Genomic DNA, 18,325 nt, shown 5'->3' with positions numbered 1-18,325 from the left:
AACATTTGCAGTATCTTCCCCAATGTATGTATCTGATTATATGAAATCATAGCAGCCTTCATGGAGGTATGGGGAGAACTAGATGTCTCTGAAGGCATGCTGTGATTTCATGTGATCACATACATACATGGGGTAGATTTTGCAAATGTTAGAGGGTAAGGGACTTTAGATGACATCACCCTGGTCACATGATTTGATGTTCTGAGTGATGTAAAAAACATTTGACACAGCCGTGCAGTTTGCCTGTGTATAGTACAGGGGGTGCCAGATTCAGGAAATGTGGTGCCCGTTCTTCACAACTTTTTTTTGGTGCACCTTTAACATGGGACATGTGACACACTTTTGTCAGACTTTGCATGTTAAATGTGGCGCACAGTCTGACTGTGCATCAGAACGCCCATTTAAGTGATGAAATCCGTGTTATATGAAGAATAGTGCAGCCGCGACACAAAAGGGTTGCGTGCAACACATATGTGTCTCGGATACTTCTTAAATACTTCTAGTTTTTGTTTCTTTCATGTCCAAGTGCGGTGGCATCATCCAGAAAATCAACTTTGAAGTGAGCTGTATATTGGTTGTAAAAGGTCAAGAGTTTAACACTGAAGTCAAGGTGGGGAGCTCTGAACGCCTCCTCCTCTGTGATTGACATCATCAGACTTCAGGGGATCTGGTTAGTGATGTCTCTGGATGCAGAACCATCAATTACAGTGAAGGGGATTTCTGAGGAAGAGAGAGCTTGACTGCAGTGTTAAAATCTCTACTTCCTTGACTTTATACAACCAATTTACATCTCACTTTAAAGTTGATTTTCTGGATGATGCCCCCACATTGGGCCATGAAAGTAACATAACCTGGAAAGTGTTCAGCTGCTTGACAACATACTGGTGGTTTACTAGGTCAATTTCTGTTGACCGGATCCCTTTAAGAGCAATGGCATTTAACAATTCATAGTTTGGTGATCTGGAACAGTACAATGTTGTTTTGTACAGGACTAAAAGAAGACCAGGGAAAGATTTGATGTATCATTCCCTCTGATTAAGATACAGTCATAAAAAGAGGTCGCAGAAGTTACACTACTTACCGTAGTTATATTTTCAGATTTCACAAATACGATTTTGCTCTGAATGCGTTCTCCTTTCATCTATTAACGTGCCCATTTTGAGTCCTGGGTTTGGACTTGTCAGGGTTTTGCACTATTTTTACACTCGCCTCTGCCTTGACTCAGCCAGAATTGTAGTCTGTTCAGTGTGATTTGCTGACAGCCAGATTCATTGAGCCACGCTGGAGCTGTCCCAACAATACATTTGTGTTGGTAAAACAGAATGGAAAATAACGGCATGTTGCACAAGACCTGGCGGGCATCATCACCTTTCACAAGTAAATATGGGTTGTTTTATTTGGCATCATTTTTTGTATTCAGTATAGACAAAGGCAACTCTTCTGTATACATACAATTCAGTTCAACAATATGTAAACTTCATATTTATGATACACATTATTACTCAATCAAAATCTATATAATAATTGCGGAATGCGTGACATTTTTATAGTTTAAAATTGATCGGAATTGGGGGCCATAGTTTAATAACAAGAATCCATTCACAGACTACATAGACTGTCATATATAGTAGCCTGCACCTTGCTAAAATATCTGCAGGGTCTGCAATGGTGAATGTATTCAAAGCACATTACACAAAGTACATGCCCCCTCTGCTCATGTCTCCTTTTATAATGCCTGCTTTACTAATGCCCTTTCCATTATGTCCCCTTTTATAATTCTCCCCTTTTCTGTCCCCCATTCTATCCTACATTTTAATGTCAGTACAGGTTTTAATTTAAAAAAAAAATAAAATTCACCTTTCCTCTGGTCTGGTGTAGTTGGTGACGTGATAACGTCATTGCGCTGCCAACCCTAGGAGCCGCGCTGAGCATAGTGGTAGAACAGCGAGTGTAATATTCCCTGCTCTGCCACTGCACCGGCACAACCAAGAGCACTCCTCCTGCATCTGGCTCATTTGCTGTCGTGGGCCCGCTCTACCGGCAAGCCGGCCAACGTCCCTGCCAACCACGATTGTCGTTGCAGGAGTTGCGATCATGGCGACCAATTATGCGGAATGGTCCAAAATATTTAAGACATTGGAGATGGATGTCTTACTACATGCCATGACTGACCACACTGTATGTGGAGATTGTGACCAGGACATATTACTTCAAACAAAGAACATGTCAAAAGCCATTATAATATCACAGTAAGCTTCATAAATTTGATAGCCCTATATTGGGAAGATACATTTCCTAAAGTTTCTTAAAATGCTTGCAGTCAATGGAACACATTTATGATACGCTGGAGCCATGATGCTGTCCCTTCTCCGGCCTCCTGAGAAAACGAATCTGTTTTCATGTGCTCTCACACGAACATGTGTACCACTTCGTACAGTTAGACGCTTTTCATTTGTTTTAGGTCCAGTGTATCTGAAATATTAAAAAAGACAACTTTTCAAATGATTGAAAAAGCTCTGATACAGACCTATGTGTCTCTAGGGGTACAGAATACAAACAACCCCTGTGTTGTCTGATCCTGCAGTCATACTCCTTCCATCTGCCGCTATTACTTGCTAACTTAACAAATCTTGTTTTTTTGGATTAGTTGCAAAGAACAGATAGGACAAAACACACAGTGTATGTAAGAAATGTATATAATTTGTTGTGGTTTATGTTTTGTCTTGATAAAGATCAAAATAAAGTTGCAAAGTTAAAATGAATTTGTACATTGAGCTTTATAAATAGCCAAGAGCTAAAATAAATAGATCTGGATTGCAGAACTGCTGCGGACTGCTTAGTACTAGTCTTCTGGGTTTGCACATTTATTTGAAGGACATACACAAATGTCCTTGAATACATAGCAAAGTTCATAAGGTTTACATGAATTTCTGTGGATTTTTTTGCCCTAGCAGCTAATGCAAACAAGGTTATGTTTAAAGGGGTTGGCCGATTTAATGGTTTTTGTGCGTGTAAGTGTGGGGGGCAAGATATGCAGTAATTTACTAATATACATCTATTAATAGTTATGCTCTGCTTGCACTGGTGCATAAATGTCTTTTACCACATCAGCTGCCATCACTGCCCATAAAATGGCCGCAGATGGAGGGCCATGTGATCCTTACTTTTCATGAGCAATCGCCCTGCCAGGACCTTGATAGAATACAAGCCTATGGCCCTGGACTGTAGATGGAACATCAAAGGAAGTCCTAAATCCTGCTGGCTGGGGGTCGCATGACCTGTGGCAAACAGGAAACTTTTTTTTATGATATATATAGTATGGGTCACCCTATTAGGGTCTTATACTTACGCTGCTGAAGTTTTCCATAGGTGTCCAACCCCTTTATGCTCTGAGTCTGTAGATCACATATGCTCTTTAATTATTCTAGTCCAGTATTTATGTATTTTGAGGTTCTAATGCCCATCTTGTAGAAGTAACTATATAGTACATCTTGTCACTGTTGGGAAAGCATGCACAATGGTGAAGTTATCTCCAAATATGGTGCCAAAAATGACCACCAAGCTTTATAGTGGCTCTATAAGAAAAGCTACAACACTTCTGTTAGAGACTATTTCTCCACAAAAAGACTGTAACATACTAAGTACTATGGTATTGTAACGCTGGGATCTGCAGGACTGAGTCCTATAAAGGTCCATGTTATATGTGAAAGCGCCAAGAAGTAAGGCTACATGCACACTGCCATTGCCCGCCGTACCGCTGCTCACCTTCGCCCCTTTCCATAGGAACATATGGCGCACGGCGCCGTAACACGGGAAAAGATAGGGCATGTGTGCTGCACCGTACCGCTCCCGTACGGTGCCGCGAGCCCATAGAAGTGTATGGGGGACGTATATCGGCCGTATATACGTCTCCCATACATGTGTGTGAATGTAGCCTTACTGGAAGGTTTCCTGTAACTGCCGCACCAGTTGCCTCTTGTAAGACTGTAACCAACAAGCTTCCTGCCTCATTTCCACTAGCCAAGTTGTGAGCGTAGATTAACAGGAAGCTAAGGACCCTTGATGAAGTGATCGATGTGGTTCTCAGCAATTAAATATTTTTACTTATCCTCTGGAGATTGCATCCACCTCTCAACTCTTGAATGATAATATAGGACCATGGCACCTACACAGCACCACGCCAATGGCATGATACATCCTTTGATCAGATTCCCATGATCAGCAAGTGTCATATATGTCAACTATTTACATTTCTGTTTTTCCATTCACTAGGTGGCAGTGCCCGACCTGCTGGATGCCGCAAAGGGGGCAGATATACTCATTTTTGTTGTCCCCCATCAGTTTATTGGTAAACTATGCGAACAGCTGAAATCTCAAGTCAAGAAAGAAGCATTTGGAGTGTCTCTAATAAAGGTGTGAGTGATTATCATTGCCCTCACATTTGTGCACACAATTTTATTGGCATGGACACATGTGTATGGCTGCTACTTTATCTTGGGAAAGATATACGGCTTAATTTCTCTCCTATTAATAACACCATATTGCTGAACTAATAGATGAAAGCACAAAGGTGAAAACTTTTCATGTTGGCATTAAGTAGACAAACAACCTACTCTCTATATATACAGCATTCAGCAAAATGTAGCACAGGCTAATACAAAGTAAGAGGCCAAGATACTTGTCCTATTCACACATCCAATGTTTTTATCCAGGAACCACAAGAAAAAAAAATCTTAAAAAAAAATGTGTGTACGTAAAAGTCAATGGGCCAGCGTACAGTCTTTCATACTCATACTGCAGACGGCTGGCAAACATGGATGACACGCTAGGAGTCTGTTCTAGTATCATTTATTAGACATATGTAGAGCTGATTTTATCATTTTACTCCATAATCCTGCATTACATGTATGTTGTGATAACAGTGCTAGCATAATGTGACAGGCCGAGACATAGCCCTGAGGTAAACTACTGTATATATACTCAAGTATAAGCCGACCCGAGGTACTCAATTTTGACACAAAAAACTGGGAAAACCTATTGACTCGAGTATAAGCATAAGGTAGGAAATACATTGGTCATAGCCTCTACCCAGTATAAAGCTATCCAGCCCCCTGGCCCCAGTATATAGCCAGCAGCCCCCTGGCCCCAGTATATAGCCAGCAGCCCCCTGGCCCCAGTATATAGCCAGCAGCCCCCTATCCCCAGTATATAGCCAGCAGCCCCCTATCCCCAGTATATAGCCAGCAGCCCCCTATCCCCAGTATATAGCCAGCAGCCCCCTATCCCCAGTATATAGCCAGCAGCCCCCTATCCCCAGTATATAGCCAGCAGCCCCCTATCCCCAGTATATAGCTTGCCAGCCCCCTTGTACCAGTATATAGGCTGCCAGCGTCCAACCTGAGGTATGCCAGCCTATAGGGGAAAAAAACCAAATACTGTAATCACCTCTCTGATGCCCCCGCAGGTCCTCTTCTTACTTTGGCGATGCTCCGGCTTCGTGTCCCTGTGCGGTACTGTTGCACGCACCATGACGCCGGCTGCTTGCTGACATCATAGTGTGTGCGCAGGGATACGGAGCTGGAGCATTGACTAAGAAAGAAGAGAAAAAGGTGAGTACAGTGTTTTTTTTTTTTAAAAGACTCGAGTATAAGCACATTTTTTGTGCTGAAAAACTTGGCTTATACTCAGGTACATACAGTAGCCAAATATCTAGAAGTACAGTGTTTGATTACATATAAAGATCTAAAATTACTAACTAGCTTTGACTCATTGTAGGGTGTGGACGAGGGACCTGATGGCCTTCGGTTGATATCCGATATCATTCGTGAGAGGCTGGGCATCCAGATGAGTGTGCTAATGGGTGCCAACATTGCCAATGAAGTTGCTGATGGAAAATTTTGTGAGACTACAATTGGTAAGATATTTCACCATTCCAGTCTTACCTAGATAAGAATCACAAAGCCCCATGTGAAAACCAGCTGCACTAGGTCTACTTTTATTTTTAATTAAAATCATGCATATCATATTTTTGTAATGTATCTTGAAGGAAATCTACCATTTGATTAGATGCATTATGAAGCAAACATACCTTGAGAATGCTGTAGCTACACTGGTGCAGGATCATACCTTGGTTAATCCCTGAGCAAATGGTTTTTCTGAAAAAACAATTATAACATTCAGGACCTTGGGAAAGCTGGGTCAGGCTGGCTGCCTAGATAAACACATTAGACACAGAGCTTGTAATTACAAATGGAGGTTAGTCAAGACATGACTAATCAACCTCAGATGCAACAATTGACTATTCTGCCTTCAGGTACTACCCAGGGATTACATCATCCTCACCTGCAGTAAATAACTCAAGTGCTAGGAGAAGCGCTGAACCAGCCATAGAAGCGACAGATCTGCATTATCATAATGTTATATCTGTTTTATCAGCAAAACCACTCAGCTCAGATATGCAGATTTGATCCTGCATCAGTGTAGCTACAGCGTTCTCAAAATAGGTTTGCTTCATAATGCATCAAATCAAATGGTAGGTTTCCTTTAATTAGGGACAGTTATAATGTATTTCACCCAAATCCCCTACCACCACTAAAGGGATCTTATAGTGTGTATACATAATACAAAGCTGTGAAACCTGTATGCACTTTTCTTCTAGTGGTGGCTTTAGGCACATGTTCCCGCATTGTAACCGTATTGCTATGTCCTTTTGTTTATCTGCAGGCTGTAAAATTAAAGAGCAAGGCAAGATCCTAAAAGAGCTGTTCCAGACACCAAATTTCCGTATTACTGTAGTGGAAGAAGCAGACACAGTAGAAATATGTGGAGCTCTGAAGGTAGGGAAATAATTGTACTTAGATATTTTTTTTTAATCTGTATTAAGTGATTCATTTGGAAGAGGGACCCAAAGATGATTTATAGAGAACCTGCCTCCCTCAGGCTGCGTTCACATGTAGATTTTACATTGCGTTTTGAAATGTAAGTCAACAGCTGTGGTGAGGAGATTTGCCTAATTGCATAGTGTTAACATGGCTTTTACGTAAACACAATGTAAACACAATGTAATTACGCGAATCTTTTCTCCACAGCTGTTAAATTATGTTACAAAATGCAGTGTAAACGCCACGTGTACAATGTAAAAGAAAAAATGTTCCAGAGCTGTTATTCCAAGGGCAATAAAATGATTTACTGATTCAGTATTGAGTGGTGAAATGTCCTCTTAAAAGGGAGTCTAGGAGCAGCTTTAAAGGGGTTGTCCGAGACTTCTTAAAAAAAACAAAAGGTGGCCGGGAGGGGGCTGCTTAAAAAAATATAGAAGTACTTACCTTCCGCTGCCCTCCGGGTGTCGCTCCGGTACGCGCACCATGTAAACAAACATGGCCGAGGAGCAGTGCTGGACTCAGCTTCCGGTCAGCCATGGCCGGCCACGGCCACCCGTCCCTACATCATTGTATTTGCGGGACAGATGGGTGTGGGGTCCGGCCGGAAGCTGAATCTAGCGCTGCTCCCGCTACCATGTTTGGTTGCATGCCGCGCGGACTGGAGCGAGCGCAGCACTGGACACCCAGAGGGCGCCAGAAGGTAAGTACATCTTTATGTTTTTAAGCAGCCCCCTCCCGGCCACCTTGTGTTTTTTTAATAAGTCTTGGACAACCCCTTTAACAATAGAAAGAAGCCGAAAGTGTAAGGTAGCAGCCCTGTAGATCTGTGTAACCATACAGTGTTGTTAGCAGCAGCAGGACTGTGAAAAATTGTATTTATCTCCTGAATATATGTTCTTTGTGTTTCCACATGCTTTTTATACTGAGGCTTTGTTAATATTTGCTTACGTTCTATCGGGGTTCTTATTTTGTTGTATACCTGATTTTGGATAAATAAAATAAAAACAGATTGATCCCTTCTGCTCTGAGTAACAGCTATAGTAAGCTTCTGTTTATATACTACAACATAACAGAGAGGATGAGGTTCAGTTTGAGTGCAGAGATCAAAGAACCCAGGACTTTGAGGAGATTCCCCCAGTGCTCCAAGTCCAGCATCAATCCTGGAATATCAGTGCTTTTTATACAGTCCTGTCACTACTAAAAAAAACACACACACAATGACATGTTTACACTGATTTCCAGGGTTAATATCTAACACTATGTGCAGCTTTGTGTGGTCAAAACTGCTGGTAGACTCCCTATAAAGGAGCTTTCCGTGTTAAGGCTACTTTCATCATGTTCTTCTTAAGGACGTTTTTAACAAACAGTACAGCAGCAGTCATCATTAGCTAGCTTCTCACCTTTATAGAACAAGTCTTGTAACATGGCTAAAGCATGGTGGCTTAGTGGGTATCATTACAGCCTGGTCAAGTCCCAGGGTCAACATCTGCAAAGAGTTTGTATGTTCTCTTCATGTTTCGGTGGGTTTCCTCCAGTTTCCTCCCACACTCCAAAACATACTGGTATGTTGATTAGATTGTGAGCCCCATTGGGGACAGGGAATGGTTTGGAAAAGCTTTGTGCAGCGCTGCGTAATATGTGTGCGCTATATAAATAAAGGAATTGTAATTATAAAGCTGCCAAATGTGTATATACAGAAAGTATTGGTGCCCCATTACATTTTTCAAAAACTTTTACAGATCTGAATGTAGAAAAAAAGCTTCCTAGACTGCCGAAGGTAATGTCACTTGGCAAGGATGGTGGCCATTTAATGATAATGATTCTGGTCACAAACAAAGCTGTTTACTTACTATTATGCAAACGAGAAGTATTGACTTTGGCTTGGCGTTTGCCCTGTTACTGCCAGGCTTGGAGTTTCAATAGTGCTTTATTTAGTTAATGTTTAAACAAATGGTTAATGTGACTTTATTTTCACTCTAGGGCTTTGTTCTCGGGCAGAACGGCCATTTGTCTGAATCTACTATTCAATTTACAGTACTGTGTGTGATTGCTAGTTACATGGCAATGAGGCGGTGTAAAGCCTCTAATATAAGAGGATTATGGTAGTGTGAGGAATGTAGAATAGCTTATGCAGCATAAAGAGTCGGGGCTATTATGTACAAATCTATATAATATATACGCTCACACACAGAGCTATTCATATCTCAGGGGACCCTTCATATAAACACAACCACACACAGAAGCGTCACATGGGGTTAATATTTAGGGGGTCACCCAGGCTTGGGAGCTGTTGATATTGATGGTACATGATAGGGACACTTGCCTACCTATCCGTTGCTCTTGGCAGCATGGCTAATGGGAGCAAAGGATGGTGGAAATCAAGGGCTCTATGGTGGCGTATACATAGACAAAACACAAAGACAAGTAAGCATTCCTTAAGAAACTGAACTCCTTAAAGAGAATTTGACTTTGCAGGTCACCTTATCCGGCATATGTAGACTTAAAAGCAATGCATGCCCTAATAGGGATTCTGGGAAGGAAATATGTAAATATATTTTCTAGGGCAGGATAAGAAAAATTCTGCCTCAGTGCTATCCTGACAGGCAGCTCTCTATACTTCATGGCTAACAAGAAGCCTATGAAAATCAGTATATCTATTATTAAAGGAACTCTTAACCGTGGACAGTGCTGTTTCAAAATTTTGGCACCTCTACAGCACAGTGTAGGAAACTGGTTTGGCAAGATGAGAGGCTGGCAACGTAGGTCAGGGAAGAAACTATATGACTAATGGAAAAATTATTTTCATACTTCCTTTCCATAATCCCCAGCAGAGGCCTTTGAAGGGGTTTTCGCACGAATACAACTTAGGCCCTATCCACAGGATTGGGTCTAACATGTTGAATGGTGGGGGTCTCAGTGATGAGACCCGCACAGATCGCGAAACTGTGGAGTCTGATGGGGTCTCGCGTACATCCGTCGGACTCCTTGCCGCTCCGTGATAATGGAGCAGACCGCCACGCATGACCATTCTGCTCCTTTAATCTCTATGGAGCTGACGGAAATTGCCGAGTGCCATGCTCAGCGATCTCTGTCAGCTCCATAGAGATTAAAGGAGCAGAACGGTCATGCGCGGCTGTCTGCTCCATTAGTCTGATGGGACGACGAGGGATCAGACGGAGGTATGTGGGACCCCATGGGACCTCTCGTTTTCATGATCTGTGGGGATCTCATCACTGAGACCACCACCAATCAGCAAGTTAGGCTCTATCCTGTGGAATGGTGCCTATATGTATTTGTGGGAAAACCCCACAAAGTCTCCATATACCTGTAACTGTGACCTGCTTAGGCAATATCTCCATGAGGAGTTTCGTTTACTTCTTGAACTATGTGAATGGTCTTTCTACACTGTGCTGCTGAGATGCAAAAACATTGAAACAGCACTGTCTGCAGATGTCTTTTGGAAATTATATACAGGTTTGGCTATTACCCCCAATCATGCCACTAGGCTGCTTGTAAGCCATACATTGATATATTGGCAGCTGTCTTCCAAGGCAACACTGAGGCACAGTTTTCCTTTTCCAACCCTGGAAAACAATATTTGCATATTTCCTTTTTAATAACTATTCACTCCAAGAAAATCAGCAGGCAACCAATTATGAATACATCTGTCGCCTGTATATATGCTTTATCTGTATTACATGCTTGAGGACATTATACCAATAGCCATTGCGTTTGCTTATGCTTGTTAGAAAGCTCTACATGTCTCCTTCTCTCCTCACTTTGCTACAAGTTCATGAACATATACAAGTTATATTCACTTTATATTAGGTAATGTATCTATATATAAGATGAAAATTGCTGATTTGGCCTAATTTGCATCCCCTATATCACATTTTACAAAAATGGGAATGTTAAAGTCAGTATAAAAATGAAATGCCCCTTATCCGTAATGAAATGCCCGTGCTGCTGCCTCCTTCCTGATGAAATGCCCGTGCTGCAGCCTCCTCCGTAATGAAATGCCCGTGCTGCAGCCTCCTTCCTGATGAAATGCCTGTGCTGCAGCCCCCCGTAATGAAATGCCCGTGCTGCAGCCTCCTCCCTAATGAAATGCCCGTGCTGCAGCCTCCTTCCTAATGAAATGCCCGTGCTGCAGCCTCCTTCCTGATGAAATGCCCGTGCTGCAGCCTCCTTCCTGATGAAATGCCCGTACTGCAGCCTCCTCCCTGATGAAATGCCCGTACTGCAGCCTCCTCCCTGATGAAATGCCCGTGCTGCAGCCTCCTTCCTGATGAAATGCCAGTGCTGCAGCCTCCTCCCTGATGAAATGCCAGTGCTGCAGCCTCCTCCCTAATGAAATGCCCGTGCTGCAGCCTCCTTCCTGATGAAATGCCCGTGCTGCGGCCTCCTTCCTGATGAAATGCCCGTGCTGCAGCCTCCTTCCTGATGAAATGCCAGTGCTGCAGCCTCCTTCCTGATGAAATGCCCGTGCTGCAGCCTCCTCCCTAATGAAATGCCTGTGCTGCAGCCTCCTCCCTAATGAAATGCCTGTGCTGCAGCCTCCTCCCTAATGAAATGCCTGTGCTGCAGCCTCCTCCCTGATGAAATGCCCGTGCTGCAGCCTCCTCCCTAATGAAATGCTCGTGCTGCAGCCTCCTCCCTGATGAAATGCCCTGCAGCCTCTTATTGTATAAAAAAATAAACTTACATACTCACCTTCCGATGCTCCCCGATGATCTACGCGATTCCTCTTCCTTGTCCCGTTCACGCGGAACAGAGCGGGCAGAGACGTGTTCATGCACTCTGCCCGCGGAGCACTCTGTGAAATTGGTACTACCGATGTCTGAATTTGTGTGCTGAAAAACTCTGCTTATACACGTATATATACGGTAGCTCTTATTAGCAGGTTCCTAAACCACAAAATGTACTGCGGCATTTATTGTGTGCTTCTATATACCGCTGCGGTCATGCGTTGCTGACTTCATTCAATGTGAAATAAAAGGAGAGAATAGAAGTTTTGTAAATGCTCAAGAAGTGTGAACAATTTAATTATTCTTTAATTTGTATTTTATTTAATGTGATTTCATTAGAGGAAATTCCTGCCCTATAGTCTTGGTTTCCCTACCTTCCCATCTGCTGTAATCAGGCTTATTACAATAATGTAAGAACATTCTGCTCCGCTGAGCAATGGATTGGTTAGGACAGTGAACATCTGTATATGTATCAGGACAGGAATTCATTAAGTGGGATTTCTAATAGGCTGCATTAGTAAACTGCGGATGAGACAACCCAATCCAAGCTGCTGATAGTTTTATAGTTTTATTTTCAACTGATGCATTTATGTTTCAACATTTCTAATTGTATTTTTATTCTGGTTAACCCATATTGTACTTCCCTATGTATAGCTAACTATTAATTGTATTGCTCTATTGTCTTTAGAGGGAACCAGTCAGGTGTTTTTTTTTCCCCATCTAACCCGACTCCAGCATGTGACTCCTGACTCCACCAAATAATGGCCTTTCCTATCTTATCCATGACTAAGCTTTCTTTTGCTGAAAAGTCTAGCTATCAGTTTTTAAAACCTTGCATTTGCAAATTTAAGTGTTGTGTCATTAATAACAGTTACCGTATTTTCCGGACTATAAGGCGCACTTAAAAGCCTTGGATTTCTGTAAAAATCCTAAGTGCGCCTTATAGTCCGGTGCGCCCTATGTATGGCGCTGGGCACAGGGCAGCGGACCATACTTACATAGGTCCCCGCTACCGGAGACCGGAGATCTCCAGCGGGAACTGCAGACCACGCGGCATGAACAACTTCTGCCGCGTGGTCTGCAGTTCCCGCTGGAGATCTGCGGTCTCCGGTAGCGGGGACCTATGTAAGTATGGGTCCGCTGCCCTCCTCCACCTTCCCCGGACCTTCCCCGCTCACCTTCCCCGCGTTCCCCGTCGCGTCTCGGCGTCGCGTCTCAGCGTCGTGTCCCGTCGCGTCGCGTCCCGTCGGGTCTCCGCCACACCCCCGGACCTCCGCCACGCCCCTTATAGTCCGATGCGCCTTATATATGTAATTATTACATATATAAGGCGCATCGGACTAGTGCGCCTTATAGTCCGGTGCGGCTTATAAGCCGCAAAATACGGTATTCCCTAAAATAGGATATGGGATAAATAAATGGTAGCCTGCAGAACAGGGGACTGCAAGAAAGGCGGACATGATCCATACCTATGTGATCCAAGAGTTCAACAGTAGTCTATAGAGCACAAGATGTAGTTGATTTCATAATCCGTCTATGATAATATCCACACCGAATCTTCTGAATGTTCATGGTCCACAGAAACACCGAAGGCTAACTGGAGTCAGTGCTCTGTGTCTTGGTGGGGCATGAACACGTGAGATACAGTTACAATATTATGATGGACTGATTATGAAATTGTGATGTAACTTGCTTTATGCCTATTCATATGTTTATACACGCTGATGTTTCTTGTTTAATATTGTAAGAAAAGTAAAAAAAGTTTACTGAAGCCCGCGTGATTTTCAGATACTGTACACCTGCAGATTGGACATTGTTGCTATTGCAGCCTGTTTGTTCTTGCTCCTTCCTTCACTGAACCTCTCTTGTGGCAGATGACCTGCCATATTCCCTAGTTATACCCCTGCAGTGTTGTACTGGCCAACTAGAGGGTCCTCCTACCTCCAACCCAACACTGAACCACCAGCTGAAAACAATGCAATTGTTGAGGACTATTTCCTGGTGCAGTGGTGGTGAAACCTATGGCATGGGTGCCAGTGGTGGCACTCAGAGTCCTCTCTGTGGGCACCCAAGCCATCACCCAGCAGAAACAGGACTCGAGGCCTTCTCCTGCAGTCTGAGGAAGTCCAGGACATGCCAATCAAAGTGCTATTTTAAAGCATCACATTCTTGGCTTCCTGGGACTGAAGTAGGAGGGAGAAATTGTGGACAGAGCTGGATTATCATTGTAGCTCCTGTTCAGGTCACATGATTCTTCTTAATCCAAATTTCTCCTCTTTTGTACTGTATTGGTGTCCTCAGGGAGCCGAAGACAGACCATATTAGCACTTTCGACTAAATAACTGGGTTTTCATTGCAGTTTGGGAACTCGGTCTCTAAAAGGTTTGCCAACCCTTTTGTAGGGGCTCGTAAAGGGTAGGTAATCTGCTGGGCCCAAGGAGCCCCAGTCTGACACTGTGCCGCTTAATAACTTAACGTTCAATACTGTTTCCTAAAAACTGCTTAAGCAAATTAATCCCACCTCAGCCTCAGCCTCATGTAAGCTATGGTAATGATTGAGAAGATATTTTTTCTCTTTTACTCTCTTCTCAGAACATTGTTGCTGTTGGAGCTGGTTTCTGTGATGGACTTGGTTTTGGAGATAACACAAAAGCTGCTGTTATCCGTCTAGGGTTAATGGAGATGATTGCCTTTTCCAAACTGTTTTGTGCCGGACCTGTCACATCTGCCACCTTCCTGGAGAGCTGCGGCGTGGCCGACCTTATCACCACGTGTTATGGGGGCAGGAATAGAAAAGTCGGGGAAGCATTTGCCCGCACTGGAAAGGTATGAACTTTAAGAACTTGTATATAAAGAGATGAGGTTGCCGTTTGTGAACATAAATACACATCACATCGATACGGTTCTTTTGAAAAATATTTGCAGATTTAATTTTAAAATATTAAATTAGACAAATGTGCATAAACTAAGGAAATATGGGAAAGGGACAATTTTAGGTAGAATAAGATGAACCCCATGTAGAAAACAAATCTTATTCTTGTAAAAGAATGAAACCCTGAATTTCTGGTACCCATAGTTAACGAGCATAGCTGTAGTTTATAAGAAAATCTCGGATTTCCAAAATGATGAGGTTAACCGTCTTTTCACGATGACATATGAACAATATACCAGCCTCTCAGAGCAGAGTGTTGTGGACATGCTCAGTGACCTGTGTAGAATCATAGTGCAGGAAGGGGGAATAGTTGAGCTGTATTTATCACCTATTGTCACTTAAAAAGGTGCCGTAAGCTTCTTAATATATGTGATGTGATTCTATTTGACTGTCACTTGTCTAACTCCTTGTACATTTCTCAGAGGAGTAGAGTTAAAAAAACATAGGGGCTCATTTACTAAGGGCTCCGTGGCCGCATTTCCCGCAATTTTCCGTTTTGCGACGAATTCCGGCGGGATTTTGGTGCACACGTTCGGATTTGAGTGCCGGCTTTCACGCAACAGAAATGGGGGCGTGGCCGTCGGACAACCCAACAGATTCGGAAAAACCGCGGAATTTAAAAAACGAAATGTGTCGCAAGATCAAGCACTCACACGCACCAGGAAGAAGCAGGTGAACTCCGGCGGACCTCGGCGCAGCAGAGACACCTGGTGGATATAGAGCACACGACCTTAGTGAATCCACGTCCCCCTTAAAGGAAACCTACCACTTGTAGTGGCAGGTTTCTGATGGAAATACCGGGCACCAGCTTAGGGTGAGCTGGTGCCGGAGCTTATTTTCGTTAGTGTTTTAAACCACGGTATCGCGGTTTAAAACACTTTTTAAACTGTATAGCCGGCGCAGGCAGGTACACGCTCGGCGCTTACCGTGCGCGCGGCTACATAGGAAGTGAATGAGAGCCGCGCGCATGGTAAGCGCCGAGCGCGTACCTGCCCGCGCCGGCTACAACGTTTAAAAAGTGTTTTAAACCGCGATACCGCGGTTTAAAACACTAACGAAAATAAGCTCCGGCACCAGCTCACCCTGAGCTGGTGCCCGGTATTTCCATCAGAAACCTGCCACTACAAGTGGTAGGTTTCCTTTAAAGTCACTAAATTGAAAAAACGTGCTGATGAAATTGAACTTTAATACTATTTGACCCTATTACATTTCACTTCATTTCCACACAGTTGTGAAATTATGTCTCCTAGCCAGAAAATGTGGTTAAAGTTGAAATTATAGTTTTACTTCTTCACGCATTAACGTTCTTAAGAAGCCGCCTATACAGTCAGTCCCCGGGTTAAATACAGGATAGGTTCCATAGGTTTTTTCTTAAGTTGAATTTGTATGTAAGTCGAAATTGATCCAGACAAAAAAAAATTTTCCCAAGTGACAATTGGGAGTTTCAAAAGTTTTTGCTGTAATTGGAACAAATGTTATCAATAAAGCTTCATTACAGACACCTTACAGCTAATCATTGCAGCCTGGGACTATAATAAAGAGGGGTTCACCAGAGGTCACAGTGGACAGAAGGGTTCGTCTTTAACTAGGGGTCGTCTGTAAGTCGGCTGTCCTTAAGTACTGCCCGTATCTAGATTTGAACTAATAGCGTCTATGACTGGGGTAAATTCACAGCAGCTTAGCTGTTTAGCTGTACTCACACATGACACTTTAGAAAGGTAACCTTAAAGGTCTTCCAGACCCTACTGTATTATGGCCCTGATTCATATGCCCTGATTCATATGCCACCAAAGGGAATGTGAGCTGCAGTACACTAGCACAACACAGCCATTTGGTTCCACCTCTGTACAATGTGTAGTACCAGCACTAGTGGAGAATAGTTGGGTGATCTGATATTGATGATCTATTTTTTCTATAGATCCTCAATACAAAAAACGGGATAATATCTTTAATTTTTTTTTTTTTAAAAACTAGGTCTTCTTAGTTGAATTATCTAGGGCTTTTGTGTCTACAAATCACAACCGCAATCGGGCAGGAACCTCAACGATCACAATTGCTCTGACAAATTCTATGAAAGGCAGGACAAGCATGTGTTCTGCTGCTCCATTTAATACTATGGGAGTGTTAGAAATTGCTGAGCATAGCGCTTTAAAATTTGTCTAGTACTCCCATTCACATTGTGAAAGAATGCCACAGATACCCTGGACTCCCTTAGTATTGGATGGAGCCACAGGACACATGATCCACCTGCAACTTCATCTATTACTTTGATTTCATCTGGTCATTGGGGTCAAAGAGGTCTATTACCACCAATCAGATTGTTATCCCCTATCCTGCGGACAAGCAATAAGAATTTAACTTTGGTACAACCCCATTAAAGATATTTTCCAGAACTTTAATACTGATGGCCTGTACTTAACCTTTAAAGTATAAGTGGTGCTCATTGTCTGTCAGGCACTATACATTCAGATACAGCCAATACCAAAGAATGGAGCTGTGCCTGGTAAAGGGTGAGGATTTGTGGCGCTCACTGGATCTCTTCTGATCTCTATAACTATTTAATTGGTGCCAGTTTTTGGGACCCCACAAACTTATATTGTTTCATTGTGTGCCCATGGACAATGCACTTCTGTGGCGGCCGTATGCTGGTCCCATGCATACGGGCATCGTGTGCCTAGGGCCTAAGTTATAATAAGTAAACTGGCTGATGATCTTGGCCATAAATTATAAAGCGCATGGATTTTATGGTATTTAAGATCCCTGGTTACTTCATTGACATTCTTAAAATAATGATTTCACCCTTTATATACAATAGAAATGACTATGTACTCACCTGTAATGTGTGGCTGTAATTGTGTTGGATGGCATCTATAGAGATAATATACAGTATATAGATGGCACTGTCAGCATTGTGCTCATGTAGGTCACACACTTCTCACATCATTTCTTCCAGATCTAGAATAAGCAGTACACATCTTAGCACTGCAGAAATCTCCGTTAATTCTTTGCACTCTTAACACATTGCTCATAAACCTCATGACAAAGACGTCTTAAGAATTCAGCGAGATGAATCATCAAGTTGGTTCTCATTATACAGGATTAATGCGGCGCGGGTGAAAGTGCTGGGCAGGATTTACATCTCAGAACCCTGTAGATACATATTTTCTTGGCTCTAAGACTCCATACATTCATTCTCCATACTGGATTGTCCATTATTACAAACTAAGACAGCAAATTACAGCTCTCTACATCCAATGGCCTCAGCAGCCTTCTCCTATATATATGTCCATCTCTTATCCCCACTGCTATTACCGTATTTTTCAGACTATAAAGCGCACAAAAAATCCTTTGATTTTCTCAGAAATCAAAGGTGCGCCTTATAGTCCAGTGCGCCTTATATATGAACCGTACTTACAGACAACAGCTGCCATGGACTGTGCACAGGTCTGCCACCTGCTGGTCATTCATCCTTATAATCAGGTGCACCTTATAATTCGGTGCGCTTTATATATGAACCTAGACGTTTTAGCAGGCATTTATTGATGGTGCGCCTTATAATCCGATGCGCCTTATATATGAACCTAGATGTTTTAGCAGGCATTTATTGATGGTGCGCCTTATAATCCTGTGTGCCTTATAGTCCGAAAAATACTGTAGTATCTTACTGACTAACAAACATGCTGGGCCTATGGCTAAATTAATCCCTCCATTAATATATTGTATAATATATTTTACTATTTTATGGCCTATCAAGGTAAGGAGCC

General features: G+C 42.8%; 1 protein-coding gene and 1 long non-coding RNA gene across 2 annotated transcripts in view; one reads left to right on the top strand and one right to left on the bottom strand.

Moving 5' to 3' along the window:
* The window catches only part of GPD1 (glycerol-3-phosphate dehydrogenase 1), a 37,026-nt gene that overhangs the window by 13,043 nt on the left and 5,658 nt on the right, over positions 1–18,325 (top strand). The window contains exons 3-6 of the mRNA XM_072134558.1: positions 4,273–4,413; positions 5,776–5,914; positions 6,724–6,836; positions 14,222–14,455. Of these exons, the coding sequence (XP_071990659.1) occupies positions 4,273–4,413; positions 5,776–5,914; positions 6,724–6,836; positions 14,222–14,455 (627 nt within the window). The remainder of the gene's footprint in view (positions 1–4,272; positions 4,414–5,775; positions 5,915–6,723; positions 6,837–14,221; positions 14,456–18,325) is intronic.
* On the bottom strand, positions 1,392–17,796 carry LOC140117635 (uncharacterized). The gene is made up of 3 exons (XR_011853049.1): positions 17,395–17,796; positions 3,350–3,497; positions 1,392–2,472 (listed from the first exon to the last, which is right to left on the bottom strand). It is a non-coding gene; the product is annotated as an uncharacterized lncRNA (long non-coding RNA).

The sequence above is a fragment of the Engystomops pustulosus genome, chromosome 2 (assembly GCF_040894005.1).
Source record: "Engystomops pustulosus chromosome 2, aEngPut4.maternal, whole genome shotgun sequence".
Lineage (NCBI taxonomy): Eukaryota > Metazoa > Chordata > Amphibia > Anura > Leptodactylidae > Engystomops > Engystomops pustulosus.
This window is presented reverse-complemented; position numbering and strand designations above follow the sequence as displayed.